The sequence below is a fragment of the Danio rerio genome, chromosome 22 (assembly GCF_049306965.1).
Source record: "Danio rerio strain Tuebingen ecotype United States chromosome 22, GRCz12tu, whole genome shotgun sequence".
NCBI lineage: Eukaryota > Metazoa > Chordata > Actinopteri > Cypriniformes > Danionidae > Danio > Danio rerio.
The window spans coordinates 1,091,642-1,119,397 of record NC_133197.1 but is presented as its reverse complement, the minus strand read 5'-3'; the positions used below and the strand labels follow the sequence as shown (position 1 = coordinate 1,119,397).

The 27,756-nt window shown below is 34.8% G+C and overlaps 2 protein-coding genes across 18 annotated transcripts in view; both read right to left on the bottom strand.

Annotated features, from left to right (window-relative positions):
- Positions 1-97: 97 nt before the first annotated feature.
- camk1ga (calcium/calmodulin-dependent protein kinase IGa) lies at positions 98-26,981 on the bottom strand. Of its 2 annotated transcripts, XM_021469304.3 has the most exons (14): positions 26,690-26,981; positions 24,160-24,305; positions 20,020-20,134; positions 13,244-13,369; positions 12,243-12,317; positions 11,035-11,173; positions 8,314-8,437; positions 6,472-6,547; positions 6,280-6,392; positions 4,536-4,614; positions 4,269-4,356; positions 2,542-2,852; positions 611-712; positions 98-516 (listed from the first exon to the last, which is right to left on the bottom strand). In XM_021469304.3, the coding sequence occupies exons 3-13, from the start codon at positions 20,103-20,105 to the stop codon at positions 649-651; spliced, it is 1,281 nt and encodes a 426-aa protein (XP_021324979.1). In that variant the 5' UTR covers positions 20,106-20,134; positions 24,160-24,305; positions 26,690-26,981; the 3' UTR covers positions 98-516; positions 611-648.
- si:ch73-352p18.4 overlaps positions 26,835-27,756 on the bottom strand; it is a 17,630-nt gene continuing 16,708 nt past the window's right edge. For all 16 annotated transcript variants that reach the window (XM_073936908.1, XM_073936907.1, XM_073936911.1 and 13 more), the window contains one exon: positions 26,835-27,438. In XM_073936908.1, coding sequence (XP_073793009.1) covers positions 27,327-27,438 — 112 coding nt within the window. In that variant the 3' untranslated portion in view covers positions 26,835-27,326. The remainder of the gene's footprint in view (positions 27,439-27,756) is intronic.

Sequence of the window (27,756 nt, the reverse complement as noted above, 5' to 3'; positions counted from 1 at the left end):
CCAGCAACCTTCTTGCTGTGAGACCACAGTGCTACCCACTGCGCCACCGTGATGAAGTATTAAGTCCGACATTTGCTAGCACATGAGCTCTGCAGGCTGGTGTGTAAATACTTTTATTGAAATGTGTTTAATACAGACACACATTAGCGTTTGTTTACATCAGCGCTCTGTGATACACACATTATAAATCCCTAAACCAGCAGTCAGCTGATCTCCAAATCTGCAGATACAAAAGATAAATACAGAGAGCAGCTCCTCCAATATGAGCGATAAATACGAAAATAATCTTCTTTAAACACAGTCCTCCGGCTCCCCTCAGGAATAAAACCCCGCAGCCGTTCTCAATAATACAGTGGCACATGTGATCCGCCTTCCCATGATGCTCGGCGACTGCTGGATGTGGAAAAAACAGACGGAGGATGAGAATGATCGGCCTGATCCTGAATTCCTCTGGATGTGAGACGCAGACGCAGTGTGAGATTGGCACTCAGTCACAGCCGTGAGAGAAACACACACCTGAGAGACGGAGAACACACACACACACAGACGCGTGTCACACTTTTACTTTCACTTTCACTTTTAAAGATGATCAAAAAACTCCCACACCCACCTCATCTGACTGACAGCTGTCAATCACAGCTCAGAGCATTACATCACACTGCAAACTCCGGTCTGCATAGAAAGGCCCCGCCCATCTGTCACTCTGTCCGACCTGAAGCACACACACACACACACACACACACACACACACGGGTTTTAGAGATTAAAAGCTGAAATATAACAATAAACTGTTTAAAAGCATTACAAATGGCAATGTAACTGCAAGAATCACTTACAAATTGACTCACTGAATCAATTCTGATTACTTGTCTATTCAAATTGACTCGTGAATCAATTCACTGACTCAAAATTTATGAACTGATTTAATGTTTTTATCAACTGAATTCATTAAAGATAAACACAGATTTGATTCACTTTCTTGTAAAAGTTGACTCACTGAAATCAAACTAAGAGTTACATTTTTGAATCAACTCTTTGAATTGATTAAATGAAATGGACAACTGAATGAATACAGAATCAATTTGGCGGTTCATAGAAGTTGATTCATCAAACTAACTGAATTAAATTGCTGAATCAACTCTTTGATTTCATTAATTGAACTCAAACACAGAATCGATTCACTGAATCACTAAAGTTGATTGACTGAATCAAACGAAGTAACAGAGTTAAACTTTTGATTCAACTCTGAATTCATTTTTTGAAATGGGCAACTGAATGAACTGAATACAAACAGAATCAATTCACTGATTCATAAAAGTTGATTTACTTAAACGAATTAACTGAATGAAGTTTGAGGGAACTGAATGAACTGAACTCAAACAGAGAATCGATTCACCGAATCAAACTAACAGTTAAATATTTGAATCAACTCTTTGAACTCATTAACTGAAATAAATAACTGAATGGACTGAACTTAAACAGAATCAATTTACTGATTCATAAAAGTTGATTCACTGAATCAAACTAACTGAATTCAATTGCTGAATCAACTCTTCGATTTTCTTAATTAAACCTTAAAACACAGAATCGATTCACTGACTCACTAAAGTTGATTCACTGAATCAAACGAAGTAACAGAGTTACATTCTTGATGCACCTGAATGAAATAAACTCAAATAGAATCAATTCACTGATTCATAAATGTTGATTTACTGAATCGAAGTTAGTAACTGATTTAAACTTGATTCAACTCTATGAATTCATTTTTTAAATGAGCAACTGAATGAATTTAAGTTAAACAGAATCAATACACCGACTCATAAATGTTGATTTACTTAAACGAATGAACTGAATTACATTTTTGAATCAAATCTTTTAATTCACTGACTGGAAAAGGGAACTGAATGAACTGAACTCAAACACAGAATCGATTCACTGATTCATAAAAGTTGATTCACTGAATAAAACTGAATTAAATTTGTGATTCAGCTCTTTAAATTCATTAATTGAAAAGGAACTAACTGGTTGGCACAATAGCCTAGTGGTTAGCATGCGTCCCGAGGTTAGGGCGTCCCGAGTTCAAATCCCGGCTCGAGAACATTTCCCTACACCCCCCCCCCCCCCCCAATGTTTCAATAATCAATGCTACTAATCATTGATTACAGTAATCATTAAAGAATCATAAAACCAGACAGAGATGAACAAGCTAAATGAATCAAATTGTTTCAGTACACTAAATAAAACAAACATTTCATCAGCAAACTGGAATGTGGAGCTTTTATACTTGAAACTGAAAGTATTCTATATTTTATACAACATTTAATGTATTTATTTCAGATCAGGCTCATTATACTTTTCTAATAATTAAACAAAAATGGTTTTATGATTTTAATTTCACAAACGGATGTTGAAAACATTAAATAGTTTGGTCTAAAAATGCCAGAATGCACTGCTACATGTTGAAAATGGAGCAGGCTAACTAAAGCATGATATTAAATAGAAATACAGGTAATAATGAAAGTGTTTAGCGTCGTGTTGTACCTGCTAGCAGCACAGGGCAGGTCAGATTCAGAGTGATATGCATGTTGACCCGTCTCGCAGATCACCAGCGCGTGCATCGGCTCACTATTGCAGGCCTTGAGCGGGCCACGCCCCCTGACATCAGCATGAGGTGCCAGGGACATGTGACTGCAGGACGGGTTCCCATTGGTGTCCAACAGGTCAGGGGGTGGACCGGGGGCGGAGACGTCCAGCACCTGTATAAGCGGTGTGGGGGCTGGCGGGGCGGGGTCAGTGTGGCTCTGCTGCAGACGGCGCATGTGACTGACTGCCACTGATGCATTGATGGCACGCTGAAAACACACACACACACACACCAATCCTTTAATTAAAGTAGTAACAAATTACATAAGATCTGGATTACATGATCAGATACCAAAATCAAGTGCTTGTAACTGAGGGGTGACCTTGAAGTCAAAAATGACATCAAAAAGCATGCAAAAAATACTAAAGTCAAACTGATTAAAATAAAACACATAGAAAATGCTCATCTAAAAAAATGCTAATGCTAACGTCAAATAAAAAATGTAGAAAATGCTAACTTAAAAAAACGCTAAAGACAAACGTAAAAAAATGCTGCTTTATTGCGTTACAATAAAAGTAATCTAAATGTAATCCAAAAGTAGTCTCATTACACTACCATAAAAGTAATCAAAATGTAATCTAAAAGTACTCAGATTACACTACCATAAAAGTAATCTAAATGTAATCCAAAGTAGCCTGACTACACTACCATTAAACAAACTAATGTAATCCAAAAGTAGTCAGATTACGCTACCATAAAAGTAATCTAAATGTAACCCAAAAGTAGTCAGACTACACTAACATAAATTTTATCTAAATGTAATCCAAAAGTAGTCTGATTACGCTACCATAAAAGAAATCTAAATGTAATCCAAAAGTAGTCAGATTACACTAACAAAAAGTAATCTAAATGTAATCTAAAAGTAGTTAGACTACACTAACATAATAGTAATCTAAATGTAATCCAAAAGTAGTCAGATTACACTACCATAAAAGTAATCTAAATGTAATCCAAAAGTAGTCAGATTACACTACCATAAAAGTAATCTAAATGTAATCCAAAAGTAGTCAATTACGCTACCATAAAAGTAATCTAAATATAATCCAAAAGTAGTCAGATTACACTAACAAAAAGTAATCTAAATGTAATCTAAAAGTAGTTAGACTACACTAACATAATAGTAATCTAAATGTAATCCAAAAGTAGTCAGATTACACTACCATAAAAGTAATCTAAATGTAATCCAAAAGTAGTCAGATTACACTACCATAAAAGTAATCTAAATGTAATCCAAAAGTAGTCAATTACGCTACCATAAAAGTAATCTAAATATAATCCAAAAGTAGTCAGATTACACTAACAAAAAGTAATCTAAATGTAATCTAAAAGTAGTTAGACTACACTAACATAATAGTAATCTAAATGTAATCCAAAAGTAGTCAGATTACACTACCATAAAAGTAATCTAAATGTAATCCAAAAGTAGTCAATTACGCTACCATAATAGTAATCTAAATGTAATCCAAAAGTAGTCAGATTATGTTACCATAAAAGTAATCTAAATGTAATCCAAAGGTAATCAGATTACATGACCCTAAATATGTAATATACGAGATTACATTACAGACTGCTCATTCTGTTGTGTAAATTGTAATCAGTAACTGTAATCCATCATCTTTCTCACCTTCCACTTGGATTTGGCAAAGTTCTTCTGTATCTGCTCACAGACGGAGTGAATGATGTTGTCGTTGTGCGCCGTGTCTCCAATAATCCTGAAGAGAGAAAACAAAGTCGATATAGAAAATCAACTAAACTGATTTAGCAATCTGCAAGCATATTTACATGCTTAGATCCATATTTTCAGTATTTATGCTTAATTATGTTTTTGTATTGATCATTTATATTCCTACTATAGAAATATTCTATATACTATAGAATATGTGTTTCTCACCATGGATGACTGAGCGCTTGTTCAGTGGTGTAGCGTTTGCTGGGGTTTTTCTCCAACATGTGCCTGATAAAGTCTTTCGCTGTAAATAAAATTCACAAAACAGTTTAGAATCAGTCGCAAAGAAACAAAAGAAGAAAAAAACATATTCCAGAAGGATCAACTGAGAAAACTGCAGGGAAAGTCTAACGATGGTTTACAAGGTCTGGAGGTGTAAAGTTTGAAGTCACCATATTAAAGTCATGAAGTATGTTGTTGTTAATGCTAATGCTAATGTTTTAGCATACATTTAACATATGTTAGCATGTTTTAGAACATATTTTAGCATACAAGAAACATGTTGCTAAATGTTTTAGCACATTGTTAGCATGCTAAGTCATGTTATTACAAAACCACCTCTGAGCAGAATTCCATCAGTGTAAAGGCTGATTTATACTTCTGCGTTAAGCGCACGCGTATGCTACGGCGCAGCCTACGCATTGACGCATAGCCCTACACCATGGCCGCCGCTGACGCCAACCTCATTTTGAAAAGGGTTCTAAAACATTGAAAACTGCTTTTATTCTAACTGAAATTAAACAAACAAGACTTTCTCAAGAAGAACAAATATTATCAGACATACTGTGAACATTTTCTTGCTCTGTTAAACATCGTTTGGGAAATATTTAAAAAAGAAAAATAAATTTAAAGGGGGGCGAAAAAATTCAACTTTAACTGTATGTCACGATCACTTCAACTTCAACTCCCATCATGCACTTCACACACACACACCTGTTCCTTTATGCCTCTGATTACACACACACACACACAGCCGAAAGTTCATGATTGACTATAAAGACACCTCATTCACACACGCTTTGCTGAGTCTTGTTTATCTTGTCAATCATGAACTTACAGCTGTGTGTGTGTACTCAGAGGCATAAAGGAACAGGTGTGTGTGTGAAGTGCGTGATGGGAGTTGAAGTTCATTAAAGAGGCATAGTTCTCCAGCGATCTTCAATGGCTAGATCGCTGGTGATCGTGACATACAGTTAAAGTTGAATTATTTCTTTTTCTTTTTTAAATATTTCCCGAACGATGTTTAACAGAGCCGGGAAATGTTCACAGTATGTCTGATAATATTTGTTCTTCTGGAGAAAGTCTTATTTGTTTTATTTCAGCTAAAATAAGAGCAGTTTTTTATGTTTTAAACACCATTTTAAGGTCAATATTATTAGCCTCTTTAAGCTACATTTTTATTCGATTGTCTTCAGAACAAACTTGCCTAATTACCCTAACCTGCCTAGTTAACCTAATTAACCTGGTTAAGCCTTTAAATGTCACTTTAAGCTTAATGTCACTATAAGGGGTTTAATAATTCTGATTGCAACTGTATATAGCATCGCAGCATACTAATCTCGTAAGTATGGCAACACTAAAACTATGGAGGCAGTCCTTTTTACAGTTACTCATTTAATAGCGTAAATAAAAATAAAACCCTTATATGCAGTGCTTCATTTGTACATTAATAATTTCTGAAGAAAAACTAGCAAAAAAGCCGCTGTGAACAAAGCCAGCTGGATGCAAAACTTTTTCCGGCTTTGCAGACGCCTTAAAGAAAGCATCAGGTATCTAAAGGAATTTAGATAATCACTGAGTAAACAATGAAAGTAAACAGCTGCAGCATTGAGGTATTTCCAGCGGTAATGATGTTGTAGTGCATTGGTCGGGCTCTAGATGGCAGTAATGAGTTTGTTTTTTTACTCACCGGACTCGGAGATGTCGTCCCAGTACGGCGAGTGAAACGCATACTCTGCCTTCATGATTTTGGAGAACAGACGGGTCTCGTTTTCCTCATAGAACGGCGGGTATCCGCTCAACCTGAGGAAACGCATGATTAGATGAGGACATAAGCAGGACGGGATCATCACAGCAGTGTATATAAAGTCCGGAGACTCACAGAATGTAGGTGATGACTCCGATTGACCAGCAGTCCACAGCTTTACTGTAGGGTTTCTGAGCCAGGACCTCCGGCGCTGAGGAGAAACGACAAACACTGTATTTTATAAGGAGACTAATTGGCAAACCTTGTGCTGATGTTTTATCAAGCAGTCTGGCGGCTTCAATCAAAAACACAAGTTTGCGTGTCTTGTGAAAGTTACCATGAAAATGATGGGTGTGGTATGAGAGGAGTCACAATTATTCGCCCTCCTGTGAACTTCTTCAAATATTTCCCAAAGGATGTTGAACAGATTCAGGAATTTTTCACAGCATTTTAATTCTAATATTTCGTCACTTTGGATTTATAAAGTTCTCTCTGCGTTCTGAATGATCTTGAGATATTGAGCTTTATATAGCATACAGCAAACGATATGTGTGTAACAGTTCTCTTTCTTACATTAACATGACAGAGACCATAAATGTACTCTACATGTTAAATATCAAAGTTCTCTTACATCTGTAAATTGGAGTAAATAAACCACGGTAAATGCAGAGAGAATCTTCTAGCTCTGAAAAGCCATTTTCCACTTGGAGTTATGAGGTTCTTGCGGGCAGATCATTCAATGAAGCATTACTTTTTAAGAAATACAATCAAAAATACATCATTTGGTGTTGTAACAATATGTTGATGCTTTAGAAAGTTACATGTTTGCTTTCTATAACAATAATGTTTCAGCATGAATATTTTTACTTGTTCAAATTAATCATACAAGGCTGGCTCAAGTGTTTAGTTAACTTTATCAAATTAATATGCTTTTATTCATTAAATCTTATGCTTTATATGAATTATTGATTTATATTTATTGGATTATTTGCGCTATTAACTGAATTATTTGTCATTCAAGGTTTGATAATATTAAATTTAAGGCTTTTAAAGTCTTTAAAATTTTAAAGCAAATGAGTTTAATAAACACTGACACATGTTTCACTGACTTTATATACACGAATAACAAATATTTCACATTTAATAAATTCATTTTTTCAACTGTAAAATTAACAGTTTCATCTCAATGTCAAAAAATGCTTCTTAATCATCACATTTACACATTTCTTCTCAAATTGGTGTGGTGCATTATTTAGTCGACTCTGATTTTGTGTGATTTTGTCTTTCTGGTCTTTTTCGCTGTCAATAGAGCAGTTCGGCGAAATGACAAAGAAAGCTGATCCTGATTGGTCCTCGTGCGTGCATTAAAAATGCTGATTGGCTCACAGAAAGAACCTTATAGAGCCAAGCTAGAGTTCCACTTTGTAGATAAACCGTAATTATTTTATATATTATTTATGTAAACAACTTAAACAAAAACATCACATAATGTGAATAAGATGTCATTTATGTCAGATAGAACATGATAATTCTAAGGTGACGATTTGTTCTTCTGGAGAAATCCTGATTTGTTTTATTTGGGCTAGAATAAAGCAGTTTTTAATAGTTTTTAAGCCATTTTAAGGTCAATATTATTCACCCCTTCAGCAATATTAGTGTTGGATTGTCTCCAGAACAAACCACTGTTATACAATGACTTGCCTAATTACCCTAACTTTACCCTAATTACCCTAGTGAAGCCTTTACATGTCTCTTTAAGCTGTATAGAAGTGTCTTGAAGAATATCTAGTCTAATATTATGTGCTGTCATCATGATGAAGAGGAAATAAATCAGTGATTAGAGATGAGTTATTAACACTATTATGATACGAAATGTTGAGAAAAATCTGTTAAACAGAAACTGATTATAAAAGGAGGGCGAATAAATCAGACTTTAACTATATAAATATATTTAGACACACACAAAACCATACATACCAACATATCCCGGCGTCCCGCAGGCGGTGGACATCACACCATGATCAGACATCTTGGACAAACCGAAGTCACTGATCATGATCTTGGCATTTTCATCTGGACTGTAGTACAGCAGGTTCTCTGGCTACACACACACACACACACACACACACACACACACACGGAGATCAATAACGTTATTGCATTACACAGTGCTTTCACACCTGCTTCATTTAGCTCAATCAAGAAGGAGCAGAACATGCAGACCAAACAAGCGCTGCAGAGCTTCGATATGTTCTTGGACATCACAAACATGGATCTGTCTGTGGCGAGGATGCCTGGCGCTATTACAAAAACCACTACTTCATGGATATGTGCAATAACTGAGATAAAAGATATGCTGCAGTGAATTTTTTCTTTGTAAATTATTTGACCTACGAGTAAAACTCACATGTACCTCCCTTTGATAAAAGTGTTCTGTCAGAAGTTAAATGCAGAGGTTAACCAGCTAAACTCCGCGGACCCGGGTCTGTGACGCCATCGACTTTCGCTTTTTAGATTTAAAGGGCCAGCATTGCACCAGACCCCCGTAAGTGGATTCATTTGAAAGTGTAGAATCTATATTTTACGCTCATATGCATCACTTTGATTTTTATTCTACTGTACAAAAGTTATTTACACTTAAACACACAGTATTTTGGAGACCCGAGCTGGGTGTTTTACACTGGTTTATTTTCATATTTGTCATATGACACATGTACAAGTTACAGCTCAAATGAAAGCTCTTGCCGGTGCTCATACGGTTCTAGCATTCATTTTACTGAATTATATTCACATGTCAAACAGTTGCCGAATGAATTGCAGTGTTTCCATGACGTAGAAGTGAAAACAATACATTCATGATCAATAAGCAGCCCCAGATAGCACAGACAGCTGTCATCTCTTACCTTATGCTGTGCGCTTTAGGGCCATTCTCCTCTGTTTTTGAGCTGATGTGCATAAGTAATGCTGTTATATCTCTGACGTGCTCCAAACACAGTGAATTATGTTTGATCAAACAAAAGAATAGTGAAATATGAACACAATGATCGCTCCCTGTGGCTTGTACAGCACCTCTCATCAGCTGGAACACAATAACTTCTGCATAGATTATGGTGGAGACTTTTTTATTTCCTATGATTACAGACATGTGCAGGGACCACCAAAATTAATTACAGCACGCTAGACCACACACAACCTAAAAGCTACACTTTCAAATTTGAGTTGATTAAAAATAAATACTAAAAGCGCCTCTTTATTTAGGTGTTTATTATAACACAGACGACATCTACAGATATTTTAAACACTTTCAATAGTGTTTAATGAAAACTCAAAGGGTTTTCTTTTAAATGATACCAAATGTTTGCATTTACACCTCTGCATGTGGATTTGGGAAGCTTTTAAATTTGGGCAGGCAAAATTCCAAAATAGCAGCAGAGTTTAACTGGTTAATTTATTGATTGACGTATTTATTTATTTATGTATTCTGCCCGCATTATTTTTATTTATTCATTCATTTTCTTGTCGGCTTAGTCCCTTTATTAATCTGGGGTCGCCACAGCGGAATGAACCGCCAACTTATCCAACACGTTTTTATGCAGCGGATGCCCTTCCAGCCACAACCCATCTCTGGGAAACATCCACACACACATTCATACACTACGGGCAATTTGGCCAACCTAATTCACCTGTGCCGCATGTCTTTGGACTGTGGGGGAAACCGGAGCACCCTGAGGAAACCCACGCAAAGGCAGGGAGAACATGCAAACTCCACACAGAAACGCCAACTGAGCCGAGGTTCGAACCAGCGACCTTCTTGCTGTGAGGCGACAGCACTATCTACTGCGCCACTGTGTCGCCTTATTTTTATTTTATTATTATTATTTTTTTTATTAAAATGTATATATATACACTATTAATATTATTCTCTCTCTTTTTGTTTTTACTCTGATTTATTTTCTTCTTTTGTTTATTATTATTTTCGCCAGGGCTGGGGTAATAGTAGAAAACGCAGTTGGTTGGTATCTTTGTCTGTAACTATGTACGCAAGATTATTTTCAACTGCAACAATTTGATCACCAAAAAAAGAGAATAAGCTCAACCCTGTTAGACCGTGTGACACGGCGCAAAGCGGATTTCCCCGTCCTTAAAATAGCAAAAGTGGATTCAGACACGCTCTTTCATGATTTTTCGCCCTGCACTTTGCGCCTGGATCATCAAAATACAGCCTCATATCTTAAAAAAAGAAGAAAGAGCAAAAAACCATTGTGCATTCACACAGTGTGCCTCACACAGGTGAGTGGGCTTGACAAACCACCTGTAAAACATTCTACTGTCTATAAATAAGTAAAAACACTCTTGCATTTAACTCTCTGAGCACTGACAGTTCCTGAGTGTAATCAGCACTTCTTGTGTGTATTGTGTCTTCTTATTGAGTCGCTCAATGCCTCCTGAACTGTTAACCGCTTTGGACAAAATAATTCGGTAAATGACAATATACACTCGCCGGCCACTTTATTAGGTACACCTTCCTAGTACTGGGTCTTTGCTCTCAGAACTGCCTTAATCCTTCATGGCACAGATTCAACAAGGTACAGCTGTTGTTTTTTTCACCCTTGGTCTGCATCACAGTAAGCACACTACAGGTGTGAACGCACCCTTAAACTCAATGCAAACTCACAGCAGTGGATCAGTCTTACTCACCTTCAGGTCTCGGTGGACGATGCTGTTCTGGTGCAGGTAGGAAACGGCCTCCAGGACCTGATTGATCACACGGCTGGCGTCTTTCTCTGTGTACACGCCTCGATCCAGAATACGGTCAAAGAGCTCTCCTCCTGACACCCTTTAAACACACACACACACACACACACACACACACACACACACACACACACATGATCAACAGAAGAGCTCCAGAAGTGCACTTATAATGAGTTTATACTATAATCCTGATCAGAAAAGGTTGTTACAGTAAGGAAAACACAAATAAAAAGAGAAAGCAGTGATTGCTAAATTGATTTTGACTCACTTCACTAAAACATCAGTCTAAACTGTAATGGCGCAATAAAACTAAAGATGAGCTCAATTGTTTATTCATTCTTTGGTAAAATCCCTTCATTCATCAGGGGTCCCCACAGCGGAATGATCCGCCAACTATTCCAGTTATGTTTTACACTTCTAGCAGCAACCCAGTACTGGGAATCACCCAAACACACTCATTTACACACTCACACTCATACACTACGCCCAGTTTAGTTGATCAATTCCCCTATAGCGCATGTGTTTGGACAGTGGGGGAAACCGGAGCACTCAGAGGAAATCCACACCAACATGAGGATTCCATATGCGGGACCAGGCCATATCCTGAGCTGCTGCTGCGCTGATGGTCGTGGGAAGTGGAGAACATGAGTCTGATTCCAGCGACACTCCAAGGACAGACGAGTCTTCGCTGAGGCCATCTTCCAGCCTAAACCACGGCGAATGAAGTTCTGCACAAGACTTTTGGCCAGCGGAGAAATTAAAATGGTCGTGCCCAACAGAGTCTGGTTCCCTCAAGGTTTTTTTTCTTCACTCCCATCAGGTGAAGTTTTTTTTTCCCTCTCCGCTGTCGCCACTGCCTCGCATGGTTCAGGATTGGTAGAGCTACGCATCGATGAATTTGCTCTTCAGTGTTTGAACTCTCAGTAATGATTAAATCACACTGAACTGAGCTAAACTGAACTGAACTGAACTTAAACACTAAAAACTGAACCACACTGTTCCAGTTACTATGACCATTTATGTGAAGCTGCTTTGACACAATCTACATTGTAAAAGCACTATACAAATAAAGGTGAATTGAATTGAAAAAAAATTGAATGAGGAGAAAATGCAAACTCCACACAGAAGAACCAGAGAAATGAAACACTTACAGCTCCATCACCAGGTAATAATGCGTTCTGCTTTCATAGAAATCCTCCAGACCCACGACATTACTGTGCTTTATCCTGAAACAGACACCGATTATAGGAGTTATAGATGTGTTGTGCGGGAGTTACACTAAATTAAAACACTTTCATCACATTGCACTGCAAAAAAAAAAAGGTTTCCTGCTTAGAGTGCTGGCTTTTTTAAACATTTGGATTAGAATAAGTACAAAAAAAAACAACCTTGAAATAAAAATTTATAAATAAAAAGGGGAAATAAATACAATAAAATGAGCTTTAAGAACTTTTAGATATTCGGGCCAAAAACAATACAAAAACCCAAAGTAAATAAATAAATAAATAAAAAGAGTAAATAAACAAGCTGTAACATGCTTTAATTACAGTGTAAATTAATCATTTTTTGGGATAGTTGGACTACAAACAAGACAAAAGCACAAAACAAGTAAAAAAAAATAGGAAAATAAATATGTAAAAAGAATAAATAAATACAATAAAATGAGATGTAACATGCTTTCATTTTATAAAATAAATAAATAAATAAATAAATAAATAAATAAAATGGGTAAATTTAAATAATAAAATAAGATTTAATTTGCTTTAAAAACGCTACAAACAAGACAAAAACACGAAGAAAAGCATTTTTAGCAGTGTGTTTGTGACGTTATTAGTTTATTTCAGCACTCTGTGGTGTTTAAGGTTATCTGTGGTGGTGTTTATGGTGTGTAGTGTGTGAGATATTGTGCTTATTTGATCAGTGTGTGCTGTTTATGATTATCTGCGGTGATGTGACATTATTTCCAATAAACGATTCACTGATTCAAATGATTCATTCAAAGTGAGTCTCCAGTAAGTGATTCACTGGTTTAAATGATTCACTCAGAGTGAGTCTCCTATAAATGATTATTCTCTGTGCTGATGTGTTTGTGTTTATTTGATCAGTGTGTGTGTGTGTGTGTGTGTGTGTTGTGGTCAGGTTCGTCCTCTACCTCTTCAGCACTTGTATCTCGTTCTCCAGGTTGGAGTGATGCAGCTGTTTTTTCTTCACACACTTCAGGGCGTAGAAATTGCCGCTCTTCCTCTCCCGCACCAGGTAGACCTCTGAAAACGAGCCTCTGAGAAAACAAGAGATCCTCAAGTCAGACACAAACATCTCTGAATGTGCTCCGAGTGTGTGCAGATCTGAATGCTGGAGCCGTGCTGGACGCTTCACTCTGCTTTTACTGCACTACTCTAGTCTGCTGCATAAAACATACGCCGGAATAGTTGGTGATTCATTCCGCTGTGGTGACCCCTGATAAATAAGGACTAAGGAACTAAGCTGAAGGAAAATTAATAAAAGAATCAATGAATGATTCAGTGTTTCAAATGATCTGTTCAGAGTGATTTCTAGCAAATGATTAACTGATTCAAATGATGCACTGAGAGTGACTTTAAGGTAAATGATTCACTGATTCAAATGATCTATTCAGAGTAAGTTTTCAGTATATGATTCACTGATTCAAATGATCCATACAGAGTGAGTTTCCAGGAAATGATTCACTGATTCAAATAATAAATGTAGAGTGAGTTTTAGGTAAATGATTCACTGATTCAAATGATGCAATCAAAGTGAGTTTCCAGTAAATGGTACACTCATTCAAAAGTGAAATGATTCCTTTATTGAAATGATCTGATCAGAATGATTTCCAGCAAATGATTCACTGATTCAGATGATAAATTACGTGTGAGTTCATAGTAAATGCTTCACAGATTGAAATGATCTGTTCAGAGTGAGTTTCTAGTAAATGATTCACTGATTTTCCCAGTACTGGATTGCAGCTAGAAGGCCATCTGCTGCATAAAACATATGCCGGAATAGTTGACAGTTCATTGCCCTGTGGCAATCCTTGATAAATAAGGGAATAGGCCAAAGGAAAATGAATGAATGAATGATTCACTAATCAAATGATCTATTCAGAGTGAGTTCCCAGTAAATGATTCAAATGATCTATTCAGAGTGAGTTCCCAGTAAATGATTCACTGATTCCAATGATGTGTTCAGAATCAGTTTCCAGTAAATGACTCACTGATTCAAAGGATCTATTCAGAGTGAGTTAATAGTAAACGATTCACTGATTCAAAGTTTTTAGTAAATGATTCACTAATTCAAATGATCAGTTCAGAGTGAGTTCCCAGTAAATGATTCACTGATTCAAATGATATATTTAGAATTTGTTTCGGGTAAATGATTCACCGATTTACTGATTAAAACGATACATTCAGAGCGAGTTTCAGGTAAATGATTCACTAATGACCTGTTCAGAGTGAGTTTCTAGGAAATGATTTACTGATTCAAACAATACATTCAGAGTAAGTTTTCAGCCAAATGATTCACTGATTCAAATAATACATTCAGAGTGAGTTCCTTGTAAATGATTCACTGACTCAAATGATACATTCAGATTGAGTATCCAGTAAATGATTCACTGAATCAAATGATCCATTCAGAGCGAGTTTCAAGTAACTGATTCACTGACTCAAATGATAAATTCAGAGTGAGTTCCTTGTAAATGATTCACTGACTTAAATGATCCATTCAGAGCGAGTGTCAAGTAACTGATTCACTGATTCATATCTGTTCAGAATGAGTCTCCAGTAAACACCTTGCTAATTTAAATTATCCATTAAGAGCAATTCTCCAGTAAACGATTCACTGATTGAGATGATTCATTCAGAGTGAGTCTCCAATAAAAGTTTAACACTCATCAGTGAGCACTATTATTTTTGTTACACAAATAAACTCAAAATCGACTCGTCTTTGCCTGATTTGGGTGAATTCCTGCGCACTTTAATGTCAGCTAATCTACGAGCACACGGCCGTAAGCGTGTGTGTGCGTGCGTGTGCGTGTCCAGAGAACACTTGAACCCACTTTGTCTGTCTATCTTCAGCTGTACCACGAATAACTGTCCCAGCAGGAGGATTAGCAGTTATATAAGACCAACACTGCCGCCCCTCATGACGGATAATTACCCACAATGCCTTTAATCCAGAACATGTTAGCAGCGTCCCAGAAGACCACGACGACGACAACAGACACACAAACAGTTCAGCCTTTAATTTCTGCACCATCTTTCAATCTGCAGTAGATTTCAGTTTGTGAACACGATTAACTTTAGTTTTGATGTGTTCAGTTCGGCTGTAATTACTAGTTTCAGTAATTAGATTACTTTAGTGTTGAAAAAGTAACGTAAGGGATTACTTTCATTTATTATAGGTCATTTAACTAGTTAGTTTTAATATTCTTGCTTTAAATACCGTATATGAACTCAAAAGTTGTGTATAAATCACTTCAGAGGAGCAGATTAATTAAAGGAGAACATTTATTATGAGAATTGTGTATGCTTAATAATCAACTTTGAGAAATTAATTAACAAGATTCATTTTTCTTTGGCTTAGTGTCTTTTTTATCAGGGGTCGCCACAGCGGAATGAACCGCCAACTATTCCAGCATATGTTTCACGCAGTGGATGCCCTTCCAGCTGCATCCCAGTACTGGGAAACACCCATACACACATTCACTACGGCCAGTTTAGTTGATCAGTTCCCCTATACTGCATGTGTTTGGACTGTGGGGGAAACCGGAGCACCCGACAAACCCACACCAACACGGGGAGAACATGCAAACTCCACACAGAAACGCCAACTGACCCAGCCGAGGCTCAAACCAGCGACCTTCTCGCTGTGCTAACTACTAAGACACTGTTAACAACAATGCAGTGTATAAATTTAGGACACCAGAACAATTTGAAGTATATATTCAGATATTTTGCATATTAAACTCAATTATAATAATAATAATAAATTGCAATTAATTTAATTTTTAACCTTAAGAAGGTTTTATTTGTGCGATTATTTGTAACTGCACATGTTTAATGAACAATGAGTATTAAATGTTTGATATATAAAGACAAATGTTTTGTGTTTTCATACACGTGTTGCTTAAATACGGTGTTAACTTTAAAAACAAAACTAAAAGGTCCTGTTTGCCTCAATTTAAAGAATTAAGATTATAATTTGATTATAATTATTATGTAATTAATTGATGTTATGTATGCATTGAAATGTATGTGGGCTCAGTGGTTAGCAATGTGGCCTCACAGTAAGAAGGTTGCAGGTTCGAGAACTAAAATGACCATAGTGTATGAGGGTGTGTGTGAATGAGTTGGTGGTTCATTCCGCTGTGGTGACCCCTGATTAATAAAGGGACTAAGTTGAAGGAAAATGAATGAATATATGTAGATTAGTATTTAAGTAAGTCATTCAAGTACTTATTGAGTAACTAAGCTACTTTCAGATGAAGTAATCAGAAGAGCAATGCTATGATGTCATTAATTAGTAACTCATTAATGAATCTGAAACAAGCATTTACTTTGGCTAATTATTATTTCATTTCAGTTAGTTTGAAATACAGATTGAAAATAATAACTTTAGTTGTCTATTAATATATTAATAAAAATAATGATTTATTTTCCAGCCGCTGCTGCTCGTTTCGCTTAGTTTTTCTTTTATTGTGAATCTTTTAGTTTTGGCTATGGAATTTAAATTTGCCATCTTGAAAAAGTTTTACTCTAAAATAATGTTAGTCTTTGTTTTTGTTTATTAAAATAACCTTGATGCATGCACAAGCCTGTGGCACGTTTCTAGAACAGCAGAGGTTATCACAGATCCGAGATCTGTGAAGCTTATTTACATGGGGATCCAGTCACTGTCATCTATCACAGAATGAACTCAGTCAATTTCTGCTGAATATTTAATCACGCTGTCATCCACATGTGTGCAGACACTCATATGATATGAATTATGAATTGGTAATAATAATAATAGCAATAATAATAATAATAATATCCAGGGTGTAATTTTAAGTCATTTTGCATATATCCGTCAGATCTGGATGTCTTTCTGAGACCCACTTTTCCCCCTGCTGAACACCTTGTTTAACCCACCTACATCAGTAATCCTGTTATTAACTAGTGTCAGGATGTTCTCTGATGTCTCTGTGTCAATCACCTGCAGATGAAGATTGACAGCAGAGAGAGAGAGAGAGAGAGAGTGAAAGAGAGAAAGAGAGAGAGAGAGAGAGAGAGAGAGAGAGAGAGGGAGAGGGAGAGGGAAAAAGGAAACCCTCTAATGCAGACACGGTCAACCGAATACAGAAAAAAAATGTGTTAAAGAGTCTTCATAAGACATATAACACATTATAATGCCTCATAAAGCTTCATAATGCCTATAAATGATTCACTTATTTATCTCCCAGCATGCATTGCAAAGCATTTGTATCGCCTTATGCTGCATCATGATGCCTCATTATGTAGAGCCTTTCATATATCTGAAATAAACTGATCATCCTTATTGTAAACATTCATAACACTGCATAAAGTGTCATAACTTGACATTTACATTCGACATGTCATAACACATCACAAAGCTTCATAATGCCACGTTACAAAGCTTTCTAGCTCCTAAATACCCATGACATTTTAGCTTCATAGCTCATCATAATGCTTCATAACCATTTATAATGCCTATTAAAGCTTCATAACTTTTTTGGAATGCTGTATAAAGGCTTCACAACACTTAATAATGCTACATAAACATCTCAACCTTTAAAGCAACTCATAATGCTTCACACAACCATTCATAAACTGTCCTTATAGTGCCTCTCGAAGATCTAAAAGCTAATACCTAATAATGATTCATAACCTATCATCATGATAAGCACTTAAACTGACTCATAAAGCTTCACAGAATTTTGGAACAAATCCTAATGCTACATAACCCTACACTGAGCATCATAATGTCCTAGAAAGCTAATAGCTTACAGTGGCTCATGCTGAATTTCATAAAGCTTCATAACCCTTCATCAAGTGTCTTAAAAGCTTATAGCACCTATTAAAGCTTTATGAACCCTTAGAAGAGTATATAAGGATTTGTAAAGCTTCATAAACCATTTCGTTATGATTCATTAAGGCTTATTTTAGTGCAACCTTTCAAAGCTTCCTAATATTTTGTAGGAATGCTTCCTTACCCTTCATGACGTGCTGTGCAAGTTTCCTGACCTTTAGAGATTTAGGGCATTTTGTAACACGTTATAATGCATCATAAGATCACATAAGTATTTTATTAACACTTTATAACACTTCACAGTGTCTAATAGTAGAACATCCAAAGCGTTATAGCATTTTGGAATGATTGGAATGACTCATAATTTAAAACATTTCAAAGAGCTTCATAGCAGCTCATAATACTTCATAGCTGTTTATAAAGGGTCCTAAAAGATAACAGTGCATCTTAGCATCTTATAGCTTCAGAATCAAAAAGAGAGTAAGTTCAATTTTAAGTAAATAAGTAAATTATATTTTAAAATGATTATAATGATTTAGAACTGATTCAAAAACTTCACATCACCTCATAATGCTTCATAGCTGCTCATAAAGGGTCCTGAGAGATAATAGAGTATCTTAAAGCGTCATAACATTTTGGATTATTTGTAATGATTCATATCTCATTACCTTTCAAAAATCTTTACAGTTCTTCATAATACTTCATAGATGTTCATAAAGAGGTAATAGATCATCTTAACAGTTCATAACATTTTTAATGCTTGTAATAATTTAGAACTGATTAAAAAAGCTCAATAGAACCCTATAATACTTCACAGCTGTTCATAAACAGTCATAAGTGATTGCAGTGCCTCTAAAGCTTTATAAAATTTTGTAATGCGTATAATAATTCAGAAATGTTAAAAAAAGCTTCATAACACCTAAAAATACCTCATAGCTGTTCATAAAGGGTCCTAAGAGGATGTTGTGCATTTTAAAGCTTCATAACATTTTTGACTGCTTGTAATGATTCAGAACTGATTTTTAAAAACTACATAGCACCTCATAATGCTTCATAGCTGTTCATTAAGGGTCCTAAAAGAAAATAGTTCCTCTAAAGTTTCATCACATTTTAAAACGGTTGTAATGATTCAGAACTGTTTTCATAATGCTTCATAACACCTCAAAATACATTATAGCTGTTCATAAAGGGATCTCAAGAGCATGTTGTGCATTTCAAAGCTTCATAACATTTTTGAATGCTTGTAATGATTCAGAACTGATTTTAAAAAGCTCCATAGCACCTAATAATGCTTCATAGCTGTTCATAGAGGGTCCTAAGAGAAAATAGTGCCTCTAAATCTTCATAACACTTGTAATGATTCAGAACTGATTCAAAAATGCTTCATAGTAACTCATAATAACTCATAGCTGTTCACAAAGTGTCCTAAGAGATAATAATGTCTATGAAGCTTAATAACATTTTGGAATGCTTTTAATGATTAATAACTTATTAATAAAATTGCAAAAACTTCATAGCACCTAATACTATTTATAATACTTCATACACATTTTAGATGCTTCATAAAAATCTTACTATACTTTACATTGCCTTATGACGCACTGTTCAGTACTGCGCATCACTGGTATTTCTCAATAGCAGCAGGAGGATGAAGGGCTTCATTGATAAAAATACCGCCTGGTCCTCAATCCGTTAATCTGCGTCTCAGGCTCAGATTACCAGTGCTGTCTAACGCATGTGTCTCCTTCGAGATAAACCTGCTAATCCTGTAAGAGTGCTCAACCTCGCAAAAACACCTTCATGAGCGCCAAAACCGACTTCTGACTCAGCAGACTCACATAGCATTCAGATCACCTCAGAAAATCAGCATCTGGTACTCACGAGCCTAGAACCTCCTTGAAGTCAAAGATCTCCTTGATGTTGTTGGTGCTCTTCTTCCATGTGCAGTTGATCTCCTTACGACCCATCGTGGCTCAGGTTATTCAAAAACTGACTTCTGCAGAAAATACACATGACATACATTAGGCCTGTGCAATAAGACAATATCATATGGGCGAAATAAAATGTCAATCGATTCATATTAGACTCAGTTTGCCCTCATAAAATCCTCATAATGTTTCATAGCTGTTCATAAAGTGTCATAAGAGTTAACAGTTCATAATATTTTGTAACGCTTGTAATGATTCCGAACGCATTCAATAAAGCTTCACAGTTCCTCATAATGCATTATAACTGTTCATAAAGGGTTATATGAGTTAATTTGTGCATCTTAACTGTTCATAATATTTGAAAGGCTTGTAAGGACTCAGAACTGATTCTAAAAGCTTCATAGTTCCTCATAATGCATTACAGCTGTTCATAAAGGGTTATAAGAGTTAATCGAGCATCTTAACTGTTCATAATATTTGAAAGGCTTGTAAGGACCCAGAACTGATTCAAAAAGCTTCATAGCTCCTCATAATGCATTATAGCTGTTCATAAAGGGTTATAAGAGTTAATTTGTTCATCTTAACTGTTCATAATATTTTTAATGCATGTAATGATGCAAAACTATTTCCAAACAGCTTCATAGTTCTTCATAATGCACTATAACTGTTTATAAAGGGTTATAAGAGTTAATCATCGTACATCTTAACTGTTCATAATATTTTGTAACACTTGTAATAAATCCAAACTGACTCAGAAAACTGTTATAGTCCCTCATGATGCATTAAAGCTGTTCATAAAGGGTTATAAGAGTTAATCGTGCATTATAAGTGTTCGTAATATTTGAAAGGCTTGTAAGGATTCTGAACTGATCCAAAAAATCTTCATAGTTCCTCATAATGCATTTTAACTGTTCATAATATTTTGTAACACTTGTAATAAATCCAAACTGATTCAAAAAAGCCTTGTAGTCCCTCATAATGCATTATAGCTGTTCATAAAGGGTTATAAGAGTTAATCATGCATCTTAAGTGTTCATAATATTTAAAAGGCTTGTAAGGATTCAGAACTGATTCAAAAAAGCGTCATAGTACCTTGTAATGCATTATAGCTGCTCATAAAGGGTTATAAGAGTTATTCATGCATCTTAACTGTTCATAATATTTTTTAACGCTTGTAATGATTCTGAACTGATTTTAAAAATCAGTTCCTCATGATGCATCATAGCTGTTCATTAAGGATCATAAGAGTTAATAGTGCATCTTGAGGGTTCCTAATATTTTGTATTGCTTGTAATGACGTAGAATAGTTTCAAAAAGCTTAATTGCACCTCATAATACTTCATAGCTGTTCATAAAGGGACAGTAGAGATAATAGTGCACCTTAACAGTTCATAAAACTTGGTAAAGCTTGTAATGACTAATCAAAATAGCTTCATAGCACCTCATAATGCTTCACAGATGTTCACAAAGTGTTTAGAGATATTAGCACATCTTAACATTTCATACCATTATGTAATACATGTAATGATTAAAAAAAAAAGACTCCACAACTCATCACAACACTTCATAGATGTTCGTAAAGGGTCATAATAGTTAATAGTGCATCTTAATTGTTGATAAAATGTTGTAATGCTTGCAGTTATTCTGACCTGATTTTAAAAATGCTTCATAATTTGTCATAATGCTACATAGCTGTTTACAGAAGTGCCTTAGACATAATTGCGCATCTTAACGCTAGATAACATCTTGTTTCAAAAATGCTTTATAGCACCTCATAATGCTTCATAGATGTTTATAAATGCATCTTAAATGGTTCATAACTTTTTATAATGATTGTAATTATTCAGAACAGATTCAAAAAAAGCTTAATAGCACCTCATAATAACTCATACTTGTACATAAATATTTGTAAGAGATAATAGTGAATCTCAACGGTTTATAACATTTTGTAATGCATGTAATGATTTAGAACGAATTCGAAAAAGCTCCATAGTTCCTTATAATGCTTCGCAGCTGTTCATAAAGGTTCCGTTGAGATAATAGTGGATCGTAACAGTTCATAATATCTTGGAACACTTTTCCATGATCATAACCGATTCAAAAAGAGCTTTATAGCAGCCCATAATACTTCATAGCTGTTCAAAAAGGCTCATAAGAGTTAATAGTGCATCTTAACAGCCTAAATATTTTGTAATGCTTGAAATGATTCAGAACTAATTCAAAAAAGCTTCATAGCACCTCATAATGCTTCATAGATGTTCATAAAGGGACATTACAGATAATAAATAGTGCATCTTAAATGGTTCATAACATTTTGTAATGCTTGTAATGATTTAAAACTGATTTAAAAAAGCTTCATAGCAGCTTATAATACTTCGAAGCTGTTCATAAATGTTAGTTAGAGATAATAGTGGATCTTAACAGATCATAATAACTTGGATTACTTGTAAACGTAACAAATTCTAAAAAAGCTTCATAGCAGTTCATAATGCTTCATAGCTGTTTATAAAGGGTCATAAGAGATACAAATTTAATCAAACATTTGCCCTGAAGTTCTAAATAAAGTGACAAATATGAACATAAATTGGTAAACTTTACAATGCAAAAAAAACAAACACTTTTGCTCAATATATATATAAACTATTAATTGATTGAATTTACAGAAATGGTACTATATTGTAATATACATCATTATCAGGATGAGATTTTGGTCACATCGCCCAGCCCTAATATCCATTATATTTACTCATATGATGATGAGACTTACATAAAGCATCATCTCTGCGCTCATAATAATCCTCCAGAATCTGAGCCATTGCTTCACTCTTATATAAAGGTGAAGGTCGCGCTCGGTCACTCTAATCAATGTGTTTCTGAGAACACTTTTAATCTCTGACCTGTGATCTCTCTCCATGTAGGTTAGAGCAATTAACTACACTGACCAAACCACCACAATCACATTATGAATATTAAAATTGACCTTCATACCAAATGACTTCAGTTCAAATGCTCCGTATTAACAAGGAAACACTTGACTGAGTAATGTTTCACTTTAAAACATGGGTAATTTCAGTAATACACATGATTAAAGAGAAGATTTAACAAAATAACATATATTTTACTAACATTATGACAAGTGTTTATTAATTAATAACATTAATAAACAATATTGCTTGAAACAGCACGGAAAACTAAATGAGACATTTGAATATTCGATAACACTTTACAATAAGGATTTAGTAGTTAATGTATTTACCAGCATGAACAAACAATACATTTATTACAGTATTTAAGCATATTAGTCAATGAAAATAAAGTAAATGGTTAGTTCAAGTCAATTTACAGTGCATTACCTGATGCTAACAAGCATTTTAATTACGTATTATTTATTATTTACGTAGTAAATGCTGAACAATGATTATTAATAAATGCTGTACAAATATTGCTCATTATTAGTTAAGAACTAATTGTAAATTGAGATTCAAATATTTTAACGACAGTATAATGCGTAATAATGTTTACTATCGTTTAACATTTCCGCTAACATTAACTTTACTTCAGAAACAACGAGTTAAGAGTAAACGGAAACAACAGTTAAAAGCGCGGTAAAGTCTAGAAGGGATACAGCTGCGGATACGCACGTCAATATAGCATAATATTCATTTATTTTACTGTACAATAATTATTAATATTTTTACATTAATGTGATGGTCGGGTTTAGGGTTAAGGTAGGGGTAGACGTTAATAAAATACAATTTAATGGGTTATTTAATAATGTGAATAATACTCGGTATTATTACTGTTTTTACATTACTTTAAGGGTTGGTGTTAATTAAATACAATTGAATGTGTGTATTGATTAAATAACATGAATAAAAGTCGGTATTATTACTGTTTTTGCATTAATGCGAGGATTAAGGAACGGGTAGATGTGAATAATACATTCTAATAGATAACTTATAGATAAATAATTCTCGTTAAACTTCGGCCGCAGCTGTATCCCTTCTAGCAACTCGCTCCCACATAAACCATCATGCACTGTTAGTGATATTAATTTTATCAACGGCAGAGACAGATAATGAGATGCTCTTACCTGGAGTGGAGATTCTGGAGATCTGGAATATCTGCTCAGCATCTACCTGGACAACCGAGCTGGAGAGGCGGGGCCGAGGAGCGTGACGTCAACCCCGATCATCCGACAGCCAATCACATTGACCTACCCTTGCAAGAAATCCTGCACTGCCAATGTGCAGTTTCATTGAACAAGCACTTTGATAAATATTCTGATTTTTTTATGTATTTTTTGAGCCTTTTAGTTCTTTCTCTTTATTTTTTATACCCATGTTATACTACTTTATTAAATATTTAATTTTTCTTATTGTAAAAAGTCTGTCTCTGTTGTGATTTTGCGCTGTTGTTTTTGCAATAATAAGTACAATTATGCAGATTCTTGATGTTAAGAATGCTGAGGAGTTCTTTTATGACGACAAACTCACGAGCTTTTGTATGCAGAACTTGCTCTATGCTTTGCACATGCAGCTGATTTGAGTAACTCATTTTAAATGAACAAATATATAATATTAAACACAGATTTATGCATTACATCACTTGAAAAATCAAGTCAAAATCTCGTAAAATGCCAGACTGTAAAACTATACAAATAAAAAATATTCATATAGTTTAAAAACATATTTTAAACTGTAAAACTGTTAAAATAAATATATATATATATTTTTTTTTGTGCGCAGCTAAATTGCTTACTGCGCATGCGCGGATTTACTTGCGAGAACAGTTGAGATGTGAATTAATTCACTGAGTGTGTAATAATCTAATATAGTTTTGCATCATACACGTGTGTATCAGCGTCGTGTGCGTGTTTATTTGTTTGTGTGTTTGTACAGCAGCACTGTAAACATGCTAGCATCTGTTAGATTAGCGTACAGCATATGTGCAGTAAGTCACACATTGGCACAAGAGTGTATAAACGCACATGAAGGAACATGAGCCTGATGCCCTGTGGTGTGTGTGTGTGTGAGAGAGAGCCTCATGTCCTGCAGCGTGTGTGTGTGTGTTTAGCAGTGATTCTGCGCACATGGTCAGTCTGTGTCTGTATTGCGTCATCAGGTCATTCATGTCTCACATCATCTCATCATATTACACTTACATACATCACAGCTCCATCTGCACACTGTTATATTACATAATATTGACATTATTATTACATAACGCATCGATTTTTTACAGTACATCCTTACTATATATGATATACACCCATAAACGATTACATAATTATATGATAGCAATTTTAGAACGAGGTAAAGAAAAATATAAGGTAAATATAGTCAATCACTCAACTTTCTTCAATGTTGCTTTATAAAACATGCTCAAATTATAAACTTAAAAATCTTATTTGCATTATTTTCTGTCATGCACATGCTTTGGAAAGTATATGAATGTATATAAACGTGTGTGTGTGTGTGTGTGTGTGTGTGTGTGTGTGAGTGTGTGTGTGTATATATGTATGCATGTATGTGTGTGTGTGTGTGTATATATATATATATATATATATATATATATATATATATATATATATATATATATATATATATATACATACATATATATATATATATATATATATATATATATATATATATATATATATATATACATACATATATATATATATATATATATATATATATATATATATATATATATATATATATATATAGGAACAAATATATGCATTTTAATTATACCAAATAAAAAAATGATAATCCGTTGCTAAAAAGAAAGTAAATCTGAAATTATTATATATATTTTAAAACAAATTTCCTAAATATTATAATAATTTTAAAAGACATTTAATTCCGGTTTGACTGTTTTTGCATTGTTTTTGTCATTTTGTCAATGTTTTTAATAAAAAAAGATGATCATGAAGTCAGATGTACAGTAATTATCATATAATTTAATAACAAATAATTCAAATATATAAAAAAACGATTATATTATAAATATTAATATATTAAATATAACACAAATATATAAGGATCTATATTTATTTTCACAGTTTTTGCATTATTATTATTATTATAATCATCATTTTCCATATTTACCAACTGCTCTTAGTTTAGAACAATTTGTGTATGTATTCCCACTTTGACATCCAAAATACCTGAAGTAATTTAGATAAAATAAAACAAAATGATATACAAATAATATAATGTAATTAGCTTAATTTAAATGCATTACTTAAACATTTGAAGGTCATGATTCAAGCTCATTTACATACTTTATATTTAACGAGTGCGAGTTATGACCTTCTGAAAGATATTGCTTATAAGATTAACATAACAACATTTTTAAAAGCCGCCAGCGTGCTGTGCACTCTTCATTATTAAATGTGATCAATTAAACATTTCAAATATTTAAATTAATTAGCATCATAACGTCATATACTTTGCTTCTGAAGTCAAATAAACAGTATTTTCTAATATTTTCAGACTTCCTCTAATGAATATTCATCCTAACTAATGAGCAGTCTTCTCCAGCGGTAGATGTTAGTTTAAGGACGTTTTCAGCTCCTGTGAGCTGCTTTAATCCACTTAAATTGGCCTTACCAGAAAATTAAGCGCGCTTCCTGATCTCATTTCTCCTTCTGAACTCTGATTGGCTATGACGCAGGATGTGGGTGGAGTTTAGGATGTCCTAAAACTCACAGGACAGGAAACAGAAGCGCTGATTTATTCCGAGAAGAAGCTGTGAAGATGAAAGGCTCGCTCTCCTCCTTTATTCCTCAATTATTTGCATAATTTTCTGATTTACTGCACAAATTAAACTGAAAACAAATGCATTTATTAGCTGAACAATTCAGACGAGCAGCACCTACTGAATCCTCAATCAATCCGCCTGAAGCTTCTCAGTGTCTCCCTGAATGTAAATACTGTGAATTAATGTCATTAATCAGCTGCTTTAGCTGTGCACCTGTTTCAGGACTATATTACATCTGAATATTTAATTGCACTCTGTGTTCAGGACACACACATGCACTTGTCAACTATAATCCAGTTATATTCATTTGCTAATGAGTAAATGAGCGACTCGATACTGCCGCCTGCAGGAAACACAGTGATCTACACTCCCTCACGATCTCTAATTCATCAGTCAGTATCATTAGCGATGCTCATTTTTACATAAAATGGTGCGATAAAATTAAATGATGTCAAATCATTGATCATTTGCACTGATAATAACAAATTAATATAAAAGAGCCACTATCATCAGCATTATTAGAGTGAACGTAATTCTGACGATCCATCTGTACGAAGACCTCCAGGACAGCAGGGGGCGCCGTTCTGCAGTGAGACATCTGCAAATAACATATTGCACATCAGTGCTGTAATTATGCACATAAATTAGGATAAATGGGAGAGATGCACTGATCGACCAGCCAAGTACCGTAATAGCATGATTTTTTTAGCATTAAAAAATATCGTACGATATTTCGCGGCCAATTCATTCTGTTAGTAGTGGCACGCACAGTGTTGTCACACTTGCACTTACAGTCGCATATAATGTAAATGTCGAATGCTTGGCGTCTTAACGCACGTTTTACACACACAACCAATGTCCAGTCTTGCCCTATGTGCACATACTGCCCCCAAGTGGTGACAGCCGAAAATACAGT